We start from the raw sequence: 14,861 nt of genomic DNA, 5'->3' as shown, positions 1-14,861 counted from the left end.
CCTGGCTAATTTTTTTGTAATTTTAGTAGAGATGAGGTTTCACTATATTGGTCAGGCTGGTATCGAACTCCTGACCTCAAGTGATCCACCTGCCTCAGCCTCCCAATCCCTGTGCTGGGATTACAGGTGTGAGCCACCAGGCCTGGCCAATATGGCTTTTTTATTTCAAAAGTGATTTGTATTCTTCAACAATATTTTGAAAGTTAAAAAAAAAACAAACACGAAGAAATATAGTGTATCTCTCATAGATAACAAATCCTGTCATTTTGGTGTATAGCCTTCTTTCCAGCATGTGAGATTTGCATATATACTTCTTATTTGATAAGGAAGGGTTCAAGTTGCATATGTATTCTTGAAATCTGATTCACAGAATTAAAATTGAAAGCCAGAAAATCAAAATTATATCATTAATTGTTACAGTAAAGGATTTTTCTTATCTTTATGAAATAGGAAAAAATAGATGTGAATTATATATTTGTGAATTGATGAGGTGTGCATGGGATGAACTGGATGAACTCTGTGTAACAAATGTCTTTTATGTAGTTTTGTGTGTATTCGATTTGTTAGTGAACTTTGACCAAATATTAGTTTTAAAATTGATAAACTTAAAGGAATAGTAAATGCTATATATATATATATAGTTTTAATTTTTGTGGGTCCATAGTAGATGTATATATTTACGAGGTAAGTACTTTTAATATTTTTAATTTTATAATGTCTCTTTATGTAAGTGCATTTGCTAACATTCTTTTCCTTAGAATAGTGAATTTTTATACAGTTTACCAAATTGGTGAATTTAATAGCATTGATTAGGAACTTTCTTGTTAATTGTTCTTAAAACTTTGTACTAATTTTGGAATTTAAACTTTGTAGTAAATTTGGAATTTTCCTTTTGTTCTCAAAGGAAAAAAAATCCCCACATCTTCATTGTTTTATCTTTTTCCAAAAGACTGTTCTTTTCCTGATACTGTATCAGGTACTAAAAGTTACTTGGATTCAATCCATTGAAAGATGAGTCGTAGTCCACAAGAGAGGGAGAAATAGGATGAAACATCTTAATTTTAAATTTATCCTTTACTTTTAATTTAGCCAAAATCTATTAAATTTCTCATGTATTATATCTGCTGTGGTAGAGAAAGAACTGGAATTTAGAAGTAAGGCAGATGTAGATTTAATTCCAGACCTTATGTTCAAATACAGTTTTACCTTGGGGAAAGCAGCTAAGCTCCCTGAGTCCCAGTTTTTCTATCTGTAAATAACTGTAATACCACCTATGTCACTGGGGTGTTTTTAGGATTATAGAAAGTAAGGATGAAAGAATGCCTAGTATGTAACTGGGGCATTGTAGATGGTCATTTCTGCTACTTTCCTTTCTTCCTTATATATAATTCATTCAACAAGCATTAGATGTAATTTCTGTTTTGAGGGGCTGCCTGTCTCCTGAGAAAGACAGACATATAGATGAGTAAACAGAGATGCCATGATGGAAGTATTCTGGGTACAGTGGGCCACAAAGGGAGCATAGTCAGCTCTACTTGATAGGGAAAGATGAGACTATCAGTGAAAGCTTCACAGAGGTAACTCTTGACCTGGGTCTTTACAAATGAGGTTTGCTTTTACAGTCCTCATTAGGGAGGAGAGGGAAATGGGTTTAGAGATTTAGAAGACATTCCAGCATTCAGGCATATGTTCACTTTACTGTGTATTTATTTTAATGTCAAGTTTCACATATTGATTCTTTAAGAAGGAAGATTGCTCTTAAAAATCTCCTAATTGGTGCTGGACATACTTTATAAATTATCCTGAATGTGTGATATGTTAATAATACTTAGCATTCTTTGCTGCTGAATCCCTAATTGGGTGAAGACTTAAGATAACGGACTCTGGTTGTTTGTATTTGGACACCTGTGATATCCCAGGTTTGCTCTCACTTTACGCTTACAGAGTATTTTTTTATTTATTAGTGGTAGACTATTTGCCAATAAGTTGCCTAATAAGTTTACTAATTTCCTTAAATTCATATTTATAAGCACCTTTGGGGGGTTATTTCAATTTATAGGATGATACAGTATAAAAGCATGAACTTCCTGTTATTTAATGTTTTTAAAACTATGGTTATGACCTATTAATAGACCCTGAAATTAATTACTAGGTTATAACCAGCATTATTTTTTTTCTTTTTTTTGAGACAGAATCTTGCTCTGTCACCCAGGCTGGAGTGCAGTGGCACGATCTTGGCTCACTGTAACCTCCGCCTCCTGCGTTCAAGTGATTCTCCTGCCTCAGCCTCCCGAATAGCTGGGATTACAGGCATCTGCCACCACTCCCAGATAATTTTTTTTTTTTTGTATTTTTGTAGAGACGGTGTTTCACCATGTTGGCCTGGCTGGTCTTGAACTCCTGACCTCAGGCGATCCACCCACCTCGGCCTCCCAAAGTGCAGGGATTACAGTAGTGAGCCACTGAGCCCGGCCGCATTACTTTTTTAATGAAATAGAATAGATTGGAAAATATCAAAAAATAACATGCATTACATGTTATCATGATATTTATTCCTGTGTAAAACTGTTTTCAGTTTTATTACATACATGCATAATACACAGATGCAAAATCTCGGAAGTATGTGTGTACCGTGAAACTTCTTATTGAGGATTACAGTCATAAAAATTTGAAAATCACTGATTTCAAGTATTTCAAAAGTGTTGAGTATAAACATTTCAAAGAATTATGCTTTTACTAGGAATTTAGTAAAAATGAATGTTGTTTTATTCTCTTAATAGAAATCAGCCAAAATTACACCATGTGCGCTTTGCAAATCATTGAGATCCTCAGCAGAAATGATTGAAAATACCAATAGCTTGGGGAAGACAGAGCTTTTCTGTTCTGTTAATTGCTTATCTGCTTACAGAGTTAAAATGGTTACTTCTGCAGGTAATATTGGTTTCATAAACTATGAAATGTAATAGTTGAAAAATTACGGTTATTGCTTTGTTTTTAAGGTATATTTTTTGGTTGATTTTTAAGGCAAATTTAACATATTTCAGATATTTGTTGTAAAATATCACCGGTTACCTTGATTGCTTATTTATTTACTTGCATGCCTATTTATGCATTTCCCCCTTACCAAAATGCTTTCATATGACTTCTTTTATATATTTTCTTTATCCACACCTGATTTCTTTGAAGTTTCATTTATTTGGTAGGTTCAGGGCAGACTTTGATTAATTTAAATTGGAAAGAAAAATTTTCAGTATTAGGTTAGTTTTTGCCTATATGTGACGTGATTTAGTTTCAGCTCGTACAACTTACCCTGACCCTTGAATTTTCCTTTCTTGTATATTATTTAATTTCTCATACTTTTGTGTACATCTGTACATATTACTCATTGGTTTTTTTTTTTTATTTGCTAAGGTGTACAAGTTCAGTGTAACAGTTGTAAAACCTCAGCAATTCCTCAGTATCACCTGGCCATGTCAGATGGAAGTATACGCAACTTCTGCAGCTACAGCTGTGTGGTAGCTTTCCAGGTATGGCTTCAGGAACCTTCCTCTTCTTCAGTCAGTGAGTCACCTACTGTATGAGTCTGTTCTTGCACTGCTCTAAAGAAATACCCTAGACTGGGTAATTTATAAAGAAAGAGGTTTAAGTGGCTCACAGTTCCACAGGCTGTACAGGTAGCATGGCTGGAGAGGCCTCAGGAAACTTTCTTTTTCTTTTTTTTTTTTTTTTTTTTTTTTTGAGAGTCTTGCTCTGTCGCCCAGGCTGGAGCGCAGTGGCGCGATCTCGACTCACTGCAAGCTCCGCTTCCCGGGTTCCCACCATTCTCCTCCCTCAGCCTCCCGAGTAGCTGGGACCACAGGCGCCCACCACCACGCCCGGCTATTTTTTTTGTATTTTTAGTAGAGACGGGGTTTCACCATGTTAGCCAGGATGGTCTTGATCTGGTGACCTCGTGATCCACCCGCCTTGGCCTCCCAAAGTGTTGGGATTACAGGCGTGAGCCACCGCGCCCGGCCAGGAAACTTTCAATTATGGCGGAAGGCGAAGGGGAAGCAGGCACGTCTTACATGATGGGATCAAGAGGAAAGAGAGAAGTGGGGAGGTGCTACACTTTTAAACAACCAGATTTCCTGAGAACTCACTAGCAACAGAATAGCAGGGGAGAAATCCACCCCCATGATCCAGTCGCTTCCTGCCAGGCTCCTCCCCCAACATTGGGGATTACGATTGGACATAAGATTTGGTCAGGGACACAAATTCAAACCTATCACCTACTATAGTAATGCACATTTATTAGGTGTTTGCTAGGGCCTGGATTGTGTAAGTTTGTATGTCATTCCTATTAAACTTGGATTTGTAGTTCATTCTGTATTTGGAGTTTCATTTAACTGCCCTCTATAAAATTGAATGGTACTTTTATCACCCATATTATCTATTGGGAAGATATTATTTTTGAGGAAGATTATTAGTTAAATTATTTTATTTTTTCATCATAAATGAGACTCCCCCCATTCCGTTATAAGCTACTCAGAGGCAGGAACATTGCCTGTTAATAGATGTACCTTACATGCCTAGAACTGTGCTTGGCATATGTAGGCGTGCGATACTTCTTTGTTTTAACAAAGATTAAATTGATCCTTTTCGTTGTTTTGTTTTTCCAGAATTTATTCAACAAACCAACTGGAATGAATTCTTCAGTAGTGCCCTTGTCTCAGGGCCAAGTAATTGTAAGCATCCCCACAGGTTCCACAGTGTCAGCTGGAGGAGGTAGCACGTCTGCTGTTTCTCCCACCTCCATCAGTAGCTCTGCTGCGGCTGGTCTCCAGCGTCTCGCTGCCCAGTCCCAGCATGTTGGGTTTGCACGAAGTGTTGTGAAACTCAAATGTCAACACTGTAACCGTCTTTTTGCCACAAAACCAGAACTTCTTGACTATAAGGTAAAGTATAGCATGTTCATAAGATTTTGAGTATACATAGGTCTATTTGTAAAATTATTTTTAACTTTGCATCTCCCAAAATTACACTATTTGTTTTGAAAGTAAGGGAGATATGGAGTTCCATAAGACAAACCAAATGTTTAATTAGTACTTAATGATTATTTCTTTGCAGGGCAAAATGTTTCAGTTCTGTGGCAAGAATTGTTCTGATGAATATAAGAAAATAAATAATGTAATGGCAATGTGTGAATATTGTAAAATTGAGAAAATTGTAAAGGAGACTGTTCGGTTCTCAGGTGCTGACAAGTCATTCTGTAGTGAAGGTAAAGACAGAAGATTATCTTACCTACTGAGCATGTTGGTTGTTTTAAAAGCAGTTGATGATTTAAGCTTTCACTCTAGGGTTAATCTGTTTTATTGTTTATGTATAACGTAAATGCCTTTCCGATTCATTTACACTTAGTTCATTCTTTTTTGATCAGTTTTCTTATATTATGTGGATGTTAAAATGAAGTGAAAGATTTGCAAAGTATAATGCAGAAGAATGTGATGTGAACAACATTTAACATCCTTAGGTTCCCCATTATTAGGTTGATGGGGACCTCAAAGATCTTCTAGTTCTTGTACTTATTTCTAAATGGAATGCCTTAAATTATGGTAATATTCTAAGGTTATACTTTTATTGTTTTAAACAGCCGTTATTTTTCTGAATATAAATGGTTTGAATATGCAAATTAACATGTGGAAGATTGTTTTCCTTATTTAGATAACTATTCTGTATGTTTATAATGTTTTATTTTACTCTAAAGCTGTATTAAGTTAGCCTTCTAGAGCAAGGGCTTTCAAACCTTTTGATAACACAAAAGAAGAAATACATTTACACTGTGACCCGTATATTTTCACATACCTAAATAAAAATTTTGTTTTTTGAGGCAGAGTCTTGCTCTGTCACCCAGGCTGGAATGCCATGGAGCGATCTTGGCTCACTGCAACCTCTGCCTCCTGGGTTCAAGCGATTCTCTTGCCTCAGCCTCCTGAGTAGCTGGGAGTACAGGCACCCGCCACCACACCTGGATGATTTTTGTATTTTTAGTAGAGACGGGGCTTCACCATGTTGGCCAGGCTGGTCTGGAACTCCTGACCTCAGGTGATCCACCCACCTTGGCCTCCCAGAGTGCTGGAATTACAGGTGGGAGTCACTATGCCTGGCCCCAAAAGTTTCATGAAATAAAACCAATGCAGTTTAATGCTTTCTCTTCTGTCCTATCCTGTCTTATATAATTTAAAACAAAAACAAAACAAAACAAAACAAAAACTAGTATAGATAATCTACGTTGATCTCTTTATCTGTGAACTGGTCAGGACCCAAGTGTGAACATTTTGTCCTAGGCCACTATTTTTCTTTTTTTGTTGTTTTTGTTTTCATTTGAGATGGGGTCTTGCCATGTTGCCCAGGCTGGTCTCAAACTGCTGGGCTCAAGCAATCCTCCCGCCAGCCTCCCAAAGTGTTGGGATTACAGGTGTGAGCCACTGCACCCGGCCTGTCCTAGACCATTTAAAGATGCAGAAAACTAATATTTCTACCTAATTTAATTTTATCTTTCCTGATTTTTAGGTTGCAAATTGCTTTATAAACATGACTTGGCAAAACGTTGGGGAAATCACTGTAAAATGTGCAGTTATTGTTTACAGACATCTCCCAAATTGGTACAGAATAATTTAGGAGGGAAAGTGGAAGAGTTCTGTTGTGAAGAATGCATGTCCAAATATACAGTTTTGTTCTATCAGGTAAATAGAATTCACATTCCTGTGTTTTTCAAGCTAGGGCATAAATTATTCCCTTTTTAAATTTCATGTCATATAAAGGACAATTTAATTATTTAAAACTTTAAAGTATTAAATGTTTTATGCCTTCTAGCAATTAATATAAGATTTAGAAAGACTTTAATGTTATTGAAGTTTTCTTTCTTTTGTTTTTAATTTCCTGTAGGAGACATATCAGTCTTAAGACGTTAAAACATTTAAACTTATAATTTTATTCATTTATTATTTAAATAAAGTGAATTTGTCTTCTGAAGTCTGAGGAAGATAGACCTTATTTTTATTTCACTTTGTTTTTTAATTGCTGTAGAGTGAAGTCTGTATGTTACATGTTTTTTAAAAAAAATTAGTATAAAATTAGCCGGGCGCGGTGGCTCACGCCTGTAATCCCAGCACTTTGGGAGGCTGAGGTGGGCAGATCACGAGGTCAGGAGATTGAGACCATTCTGGCTAACATGATGAAACCCTGTCTGTACTAAAAACACAAAAAAATTAGCTGGGCGTGGTGGCAGGCACCTGTAGTCCCAGCTACTGGGGAGGCTGAGGCAGGAGAATGGCGTGAACCTGGGAGGCGGAGCTTGCAGTGAGCAGAGATTGCGCCACTGCACTCCAGCCTGGGTGACAGAGCGAGACTCCGTCTCAAAAAAACAAAAGGTATAAAATAATTGATAAAGACAAACTTTAATTTTGTGATCTAAATTCTAAGTTAATTTCCTCACTTGTTATGTGTGTCCTATTTTTGTCCTGTCAGACTGCAGATAATTTGTTTCTTACTCCTTGACTACCTTCTTTTTTTTAGATGGCCAAATGTGATGCTTGTAAGCGACAGGGTAAACTCAGTGAGTCCTTGAAATGGCGCGGGGAAATGAAACATTTCTGTAACCTGCTTTGTATCTTAATGTTCTGTAATCAGCAAAGTGTATGTGACCCGCCTTCACAAAATAATGCAGGTAAAATTAACCTTAAGTACTGAATGGAGTCTTTGGTCAATACTAGAAACTACTGTTCTTTTACAGATCAGGAACTGTGTAAACAGTTGTCATTAATTTCATGAAACCTCATTTTCCTTGTATTCAGTATCATTAACATTTAGTTTTTTTTTTTTGTTGAACACCTTAGATTAAAGCTGAGTAAAATGAGTTTTTTATTAAATAGGTTTCTTTGAGAATATTGAATCAAATAAACTCTGTAAGAACTGAAGTTTATGGGAAAGGATAACAGTTAATGGTTTGTAACTGAGTATAATTGGCTTCCTTAAAAAATCCTTTGAGACTACTTATAACAAAAGACATAAAGTCGAAATCACATGACCTTTTAAATATACCATATGCAGGCCAGGTGTGATGGTTCATGCCTGTAGTCCCACCACCTTTCGAATGCTGAGGTGGGAGGAGAGCTTGAGGCCAGGAGTTCAAGGGTTCAGTGAGCTGTGACCACAGCACTGCAATCCCAGCTGGATGATAGAGTGAGACCCTGCCTCTAAAAAATTAAAATAAAATAAAACTATATGTCATGTCATGGGTGTGACTAGTTGGGGCCAGTGTCACGGGGCTGTAAAGGAATTTACCAAGAAAGTCATAGGTAAAGGCAGATTTATTAGAGAAAGTGTGAAAATATGTTGCAAGGTTTCAGTGAGCAGCACAGCAGAGAAGGGGAAGTCTGCAAAGAGGCAGGGGCTTGAGGGAAGTTTTATAAGGTCCTGCTGTAGGGGGCTACTTACAGAATGAAGCCATGCTCCATGCTCCTGGGGCTACCTGTAGGAGGCGATCTCTCAGAGTAACTACTCATTGTTCTCCCCGACCTGGTGCCCCTTCCTCTTTGTTGCTTACTTATTGTATCAGGACTTAACTTATCTTATCAAGACTACACACTGTGTGCAGAGTTAGGCCATTTTATCTCAGAAAATTTATTATTTAAAAACAAACAACACTAGTATCATCCTGAAAGTGAGAAGAATTTTAAGTATAGTCTCCTTACAAATAAAAGCAAAATCTATAAGAGCCTACTCCAAAACTTAAAAAAAAAATTCTTTCTATATAAAGGCAAGATTTAAGAAAAACATTAGGCTTAATTGTCCATTAAACCTAACCTGTGATCTTCATTGGTATTGTGTGTTTGGGGATTTGCATTGTTGGTTGTTAAGTTAGACTATTTGTTGCATTTTCATGTAAAGATAAAGTAAATAGAAAACTTTCAAGTTTTACTAGTTAAAAAGTAGAAAACCAGGGCATAGTGGCTCACGCCTGTTACCACAGCACTTTGGGAGGCTGAGGCAGGTGGATCACGAGGTCAGGAGTTCGAGACCATCCTGGCCAACATGGTGAAACTCTGTCTCTACTAAAATACAAAAAATTAACTGGGCGTGGTAGTACACACCTGTAGTCCCAGCTACTTGGGAGGCTGAGGCAGGAGAGTCGCTTGAACCCGGGAGGCAGAGGTCACAGTGAGCTGAGATCACGCCACTGCACTCCAGCCTGGGCGGCAGAGCAAGACTCTGTCTCCAAAAAAAAAAAAAAAAAAAAAAGAAAACCAAAACCCAGTTAATCCTACAGTGACTTTGCTCCAACAGAAATTACTCAAACCTGAAAATATTGTTTAACTTCCTTGCAATAGTTTCTGTGTAAGTACATATAAATCACATGAGGTTTCCTTATTTTTATTTTAATCAGCAAGTATTTCCATGGTTCAAGCTGCTTCAGCAGGACCCCCATCTCTGAGAAAAGATTCGACTCCAGTTATAGCCAATGTAGTATCACTGGCAAGTGCCCCTGCTGCTCAGCCCACAGTGAATTCTAACAGTGTCTTACAAGGTAGGCTTGATTGGAAAGCATTTATCTAGCCTATTTAGGTTGAATGCAGTGGTCCTCTAACTTCCTTTCATCAGGGATTATTTTCATACATTTGACACATTCATAATAGGAATGGTAGCTCGCTGCACAAATTTCATATCTCATCTTATACCTTAGAATTGCTAGTCTCTTCCATTGAATTAAATTAACACATGTTCTTCATATGAGGGTTTGTGTTTATGTACTGATAATCAATTTTTAATGCTAATGTTAAAACAATTGTAAAGATCCTAAATTTATGTTTTAATTTATATCAAGGTGCAGTTCCAACAGTAACAGCGAAAATCATTGGTGATGTAAGTTTTATTACTTTTATTGGTATTGTCACTGTATTTATTTTTCATTTTTGTACAGTATAAATATGTGTGAGCTGATTTGCCCGCCTTTATTTATTATATGAAATAGATTTCATTAGCTCATTTAATCTTTGTTCAGGAATAGGATTTTCTGGCTATTTAAATAGGTCTTTTATGTACTTTAATATCTTTGAATGCTGGCTATGTAGTTACTAAAAGTTTTTTTTTAATTACACAAAATTGAAGTACATTGTACAGGGTTTAGGCATGAAAGACTTTTGGATGTTTTGTGATGTACTCAGGTTATAAATAAAATATTTATAAAGTGTAGCTTATCCTCCCCCCAACCCAGTACAGATTATACTGTAAAAAAAAAAACAACTTTTTTTTAACCCATTAATATTTTCTGCTTTGTCTCTTAAAAGAAGAAAATAAATAATGAGAAAAACTTATGACTGGAACAGTGGCATTTCTGAAGTGTTTCTCCAGGTTTCTGGGATAACTTTCACATTGTCTTTATTCAAGTTACTTAAATGATCATAAGTGATTCTGTTATTTCTAGTTATCCAAGTTATCTTGAATCTAAGTCCCCTGTGTCTTAATCGGGAAGTAAGAATTCTCATTTTAAACTTAGCCAACATTGTTATTGATCAACAATGTGTTATAATAGAAATAGCATTTTTCTTGGTAAATAGAAATTGTGATTAGAGACATGCAGAGTAATATATAGTTATTAAAACATTCCTTGATTACTATTAATATTTTAGGAGTATTGTATTTCTCATACATTTGGTTGAATATTTACTTGCTATGTCCTCCATGTAATTCCAATATGGCATTTCTTTTAAAATTATAATATTTCTTGTAATTACAGCGATATTTCAAAAAATGTTTTTGGTTTCTAATTTGTTTTTTTTTTACTAGGCAAGTACTCAAACAGATGCCCTGAAACTGCCACCTTCCCAACCTCCAAGGCTTTTGAAGAACAAAGCTTTATTATGCAAACCCATCACACAGACTAAAGCCACTTCTTGCAAACCACATACCCAAAACAAAGAATGCCAGACAGGTATGTTCCTTGGTCTTTCTTTCTTTATTAATTTTTTAAGGGAAAGAAATGTAGGATTTACTTACATTGCATACCTGCTATTTCCTAGGTGATGTGTTTGGTTGTTTGTGTACATTGCCCAGTTTAGTTCTCACAGCATCCCTGTGAGTTAGGTATTTTCCTCATCTGAGGCTTAACAAGTTGGGTCAAAGAGAAGGAAGTTAATCAGTGATACCATACTGTGAGCAAGTCATTTAATTCTTTTATTAATGACAATGTTATATTATAGAATGAGCATAAGGTTTGGAATTATATGGACAGGCTTCTAGGAAGTGCTATTGTTTTACAGTATGACCTTAGGTTTGAACTACTCCATAGTCTCTTTTGGCTACTCCACACTGTTTCAAATGAAGTCAGTTCCTTTTGAGAGAGCTTCAGAGCTTTTTGTTTGTTTGTTTGTTTGTTTGTTTTTAATGAACTGTCCCCCCCCCACCCAGGTAGAATCTCTGAGCCACCTCTGTGGATGCTGGGCAGGGTGGTAGTCTCTGGCCTTCTTGGCTTGCCTCTCCTGGCATGAAACTTCTGTCCTACGAGTGAGCTGGGGTGAGGGTGATCAGGATCCCAGTGTTCTTGGCCTGCTTTTCCTAGGGTAGAGCCTCCATCCAGTGGATGGAAACTGGGTGAAGGGAAGCCCCTGACCTCTTGCCCGTACTCACCAGGAATTTAGCCTCTTCAGCTTTCAGTTGGCGGGGATGAGAAATGCTTGTGGCCTACCATTCTTGATGAGATACGGTAACACTTGATTGGAAGCTGAGGGGAGGGAAGCCCATTTTTATTGGCCACAGCTACCCAGAGTGGAGTTTCTGTCAATCTGAGCTGAGTTGTGATGGCTGAAATGTCAGACTCTCTCTGTTCTTACCAAATTTTAAACAGATTTTCTTGAATAAATGTTTCTTCATTTGGTATATGCCTTTAGGACAATTTCCCAAGAATTTAAATGTCTGTTTTTAAATCATTTTCACCCTCTTTGCTTGTTTCACTAAGGAATAGATCTTTGTAGCTCCTCATGCTGCCATCAAAAAGTCCTGGAATTTTGGCCGATTGTGGTGGCTCACACCTATAATCCCAGCAGTTTGGGAGGCTGAGGCGGGAGTATCACTTGAACCCAAGAGTTGAAGACCAGCACGGGCAACATAGCAAGACCATCTCTACTAAAAATTTTTTTTCTTTGAGATGGGGTCTGGCTCTGTCGCCCGGAGTGCAGTGACACGATCTCGGCTCACTGCAAGCTCCGCCTCTCAGGTTCACGCCATTCTCCTGCCTCAGCCTCCTGAGTAGCTGGGACGACAGGCGCTCGCCACCGTGCCCAGCTAATCTTTTTGTATTTTTAATAGAGACGGGGTTTCACCGTGTTAGCCAGGATGGTCTCGATCTCCTGACCTGGTGATCTGCCCGCCTCAGCCTCCCAAAGTGCTGGGATTACAGGCATGAGCCACCATGCCCGGCCTCTACTAAACATTTTTTTAAAGTCCCAGAATTTTTATACTAGAAAGAGATTCTTGATTTCTAGAGCTGCAGGGCTATCCTGTCAGCCACTGCTTCTCAAAGATTAGTATGCACGTGAATTATCCAGGAATTTTACTAAGTAGATTCTTATTCAGTGAGGCCTGAGATTTTGCATTTCATATAAGCTCCCAGGTAGAGTTCAGTGCTTCTGGTCCATGGAACACACCAAAATAGCAAGGCTATAAATGATTTAGTTCTTTTTTTTTTTTTTTTTTTAATCAATAGCAGTTTATTTAGTATTATGTAGTTTGGTTATCAGATGTTTCTAAATTAAGTACCAATTTTTTAATGTCTGCTGTATTATGTAAAGTTTATTGGCCAAGTGTGGTGCCTCATGCCCATACTTCCAGCACTTTGGACAGCTGAGGCGAGAGGATCACTTGAGCCCAGGAGTTCAAGACCAGCCTGGGCAACATAGTGGGACCCCCATCTGTTAAAAAAAAAAAAAAAATCATGCCATATTATTTTCCCACTTCTAACTGTAGTCAAATTGTTAGCTTTTCACTTTCTGTCCCTAGCATTACCTTTCTCCTAGATTAATGATTTTACACTTATCTACCATATTCTCTGACACATAGAAAGGATTCTATATGCTCCTTGACTTATAATGTTGTACCCATCATATGTTAAAAAAAATCATCAGTCAAAAATGCGTTTAATATGCCCAACCTCTAGAACATCATAACTAGGCCTAGGCTATTTTAAAAATGCCGAGAACTCTTACAGTAGCCTACAGTTGGGCAAAATCATCTAACACAAAGCTTATTTTATAATAAAGTTTTTAATACCATGTAATTTATTCAGTGCTATACAGAAGTATGGTATATACTTGTTTTTGCACCATCATAAAATTGAAAAATCCTGTATTGAATCATCGTTAAGTTGGGGACTGTCTGGGTAAATAATGGAATAAGTCCTCTGTCTTGCTACTTTCTCCAAGTTTTTTTCCAAGTTCTGTTTCATCCTTTTAATACTTAGAACATCTGCTATATATATTTATTCTTTTTTGGAGGTATCATAACCTAGAGTAGTCTCCCATCGTCTTAGCTCTACATATTATAATTGCCTCCTATTTTAACAGTTGATATATTTTTATTCAGTGCTGAAATTGTTGCCAAATTAATCTTTTTGATGTCATTTTCGTCACTACTCTGTGTTAAAAAAATCTTCAGTATCTCCCCACTATCTACTACAAATGATTTTGAAATGTGCCTTATAGCATGACTGAAATGGCCCCTCCCTATTCAGCCTCCTCTTTAGCAAGCGGTTTTCCATGCCTATATTCTAGGATCCCTGTTTCAATCCTTTCAATTTATCCATCTAAATTATATCCTGCATTCATTTGCTCCTCACATCACTGATATTTGTTACCCACTTTTTGTCAGTGCTATACTCAAGATTTTTTTTTTTTCTGGCTACTTTAGTTATTTCTCCTTTGTAAGAACTCCTGTAGTGTCACAGGTCACTCTTATTTTGAACTATAAACCTCCATAAGCTTTTTTATTTTGAAATCTTATTAAAATATTTCTAACCTTGTTTGCTTTTTGTGATTTTGTTGTTGTTATTGTTAGAAGACACTCCAAGTCAGCCCCAGATTATTGTGGTGCCAGTTCCCGTACCAGTGTTTGTTCCCATACCTCTTCATCTTTATACTCAATATGCTCCAGTCCCATTTGGAATTCCAGTTCCAGTGAGTAATCATTTAGAGATTAAAGCTAATTTAGCATGCATTTTCCTCAATTAAAATTGTATAATTCTGTGAAGAAGGTTTTCATTTGTTGGTAAAATATATCTGCTTCTGATTGGCTGTTATCATATTACCATTATTACTTAACATGGATTATATAAATGACTGCTTTTATTTGTACCCACCCTTCTCAGAAAAGGTTATAATGTAGCTTTTTAAAAAAGTTACATGCACAATGAGACCACTCAAATAGAAAAAGATCAGAAATGGTGTGTGTTGAAATCCTGGATTCTAGTAAGGGTGAAAAGAATACTGTGATTTACATAATTCTCATTTTTGATTAAAGAAAATATATTTTTTAATTACAAATTTATTTTTCCCAGGTACTGAGTCCTTAAAGGAAACAGTTATAAGAAAATTGTGAGAAATACAAGCAAAAACAACAAAAACAAAATGCAAGTGTGTTATAGAATTATTCTTTTAGAGGATTCAGAGACATAATTGGTTGAGTGTCCAAAGCACTTATCAAAATTTTATTTAAATGGCTCTAGTCTTATAAAAGCAAACTAGCAAGACTATTTTAGTCATTAGCAATGAATATATTCTAAATTTGTTTACCATTTTAATACCTAAATCATCTCACAAATCATACTTTTG

The 14,861-nt window shown here is 36.7% G+C and overlaps 1 protein-coding gene across 19 annotated transcripts in view; it reads left to right on the top strand.

Annotated features, from left to right (window-relative positions):
* ZMYM4 (zinc finger MYM-type containing 4) overlaps positions 1-14,861 on the top strand; it is a 160,500-nt gene that overhangs the window by 121,219 nt on the left and 24,420 nt on the right. For all 19 annotated transcript variants that reach the window (XM_045374916.3, XM_074012555.1, XM_045374925.3 and 16 more), the window contains 10 exons: positions 2,781-2,931; positions 3,412-3,527; positions 4,662-4,937; positions 5,110-5,260; positions 6,553-6,725; positions 7,558-7,708; positions 9,428-9,568; positions 9,866-9,903; positions 10,828-10,972; positions 14,089-14,207. In XM_045374916.3, coding sequence (XP_045230851.1) covers positions 2,781-2,931; positions 3,412-3,527; positions 4,662-4,937; positions 5,110-5,260; positions 6,553-6,725; positions 7,558-7,708; positions 9,428-9,568; positions 9,866-9,903; positions 10,828-10,972; positions 14,089-14,207 — 1,461 coding nt within the window. The remainder of the gene's footprint in view (positions 1-2,780; positions 2,932-3,411; positions 3,528-4,661; positions 4,938-5,109; positions 5,261-6,552; positions 6,726-7,557; positions 7,709-9,427; positions 9,569-9,865; positions 9,904-10,827; positions 10,973-14,088; positions 14,208-14,861) is intronic.

This window comes from Macaca fascicularis, chromosome 1 (assembly GCF_037993035.2).
Source record: "Macaca fascicularis isolate 582-1 chromosome 1, T2T-MFA8v1.1".
In the NCBI taxonomy this organism is placed as follows: Eukaryota; Metazoa; Chordata; class Mammalia; order Primates; family Cercopithecidae; genus Macaca; species Macaca fascicularis.
This window is presented reverse-complemented; position numbering and strand designations above follow the sequence as displayed.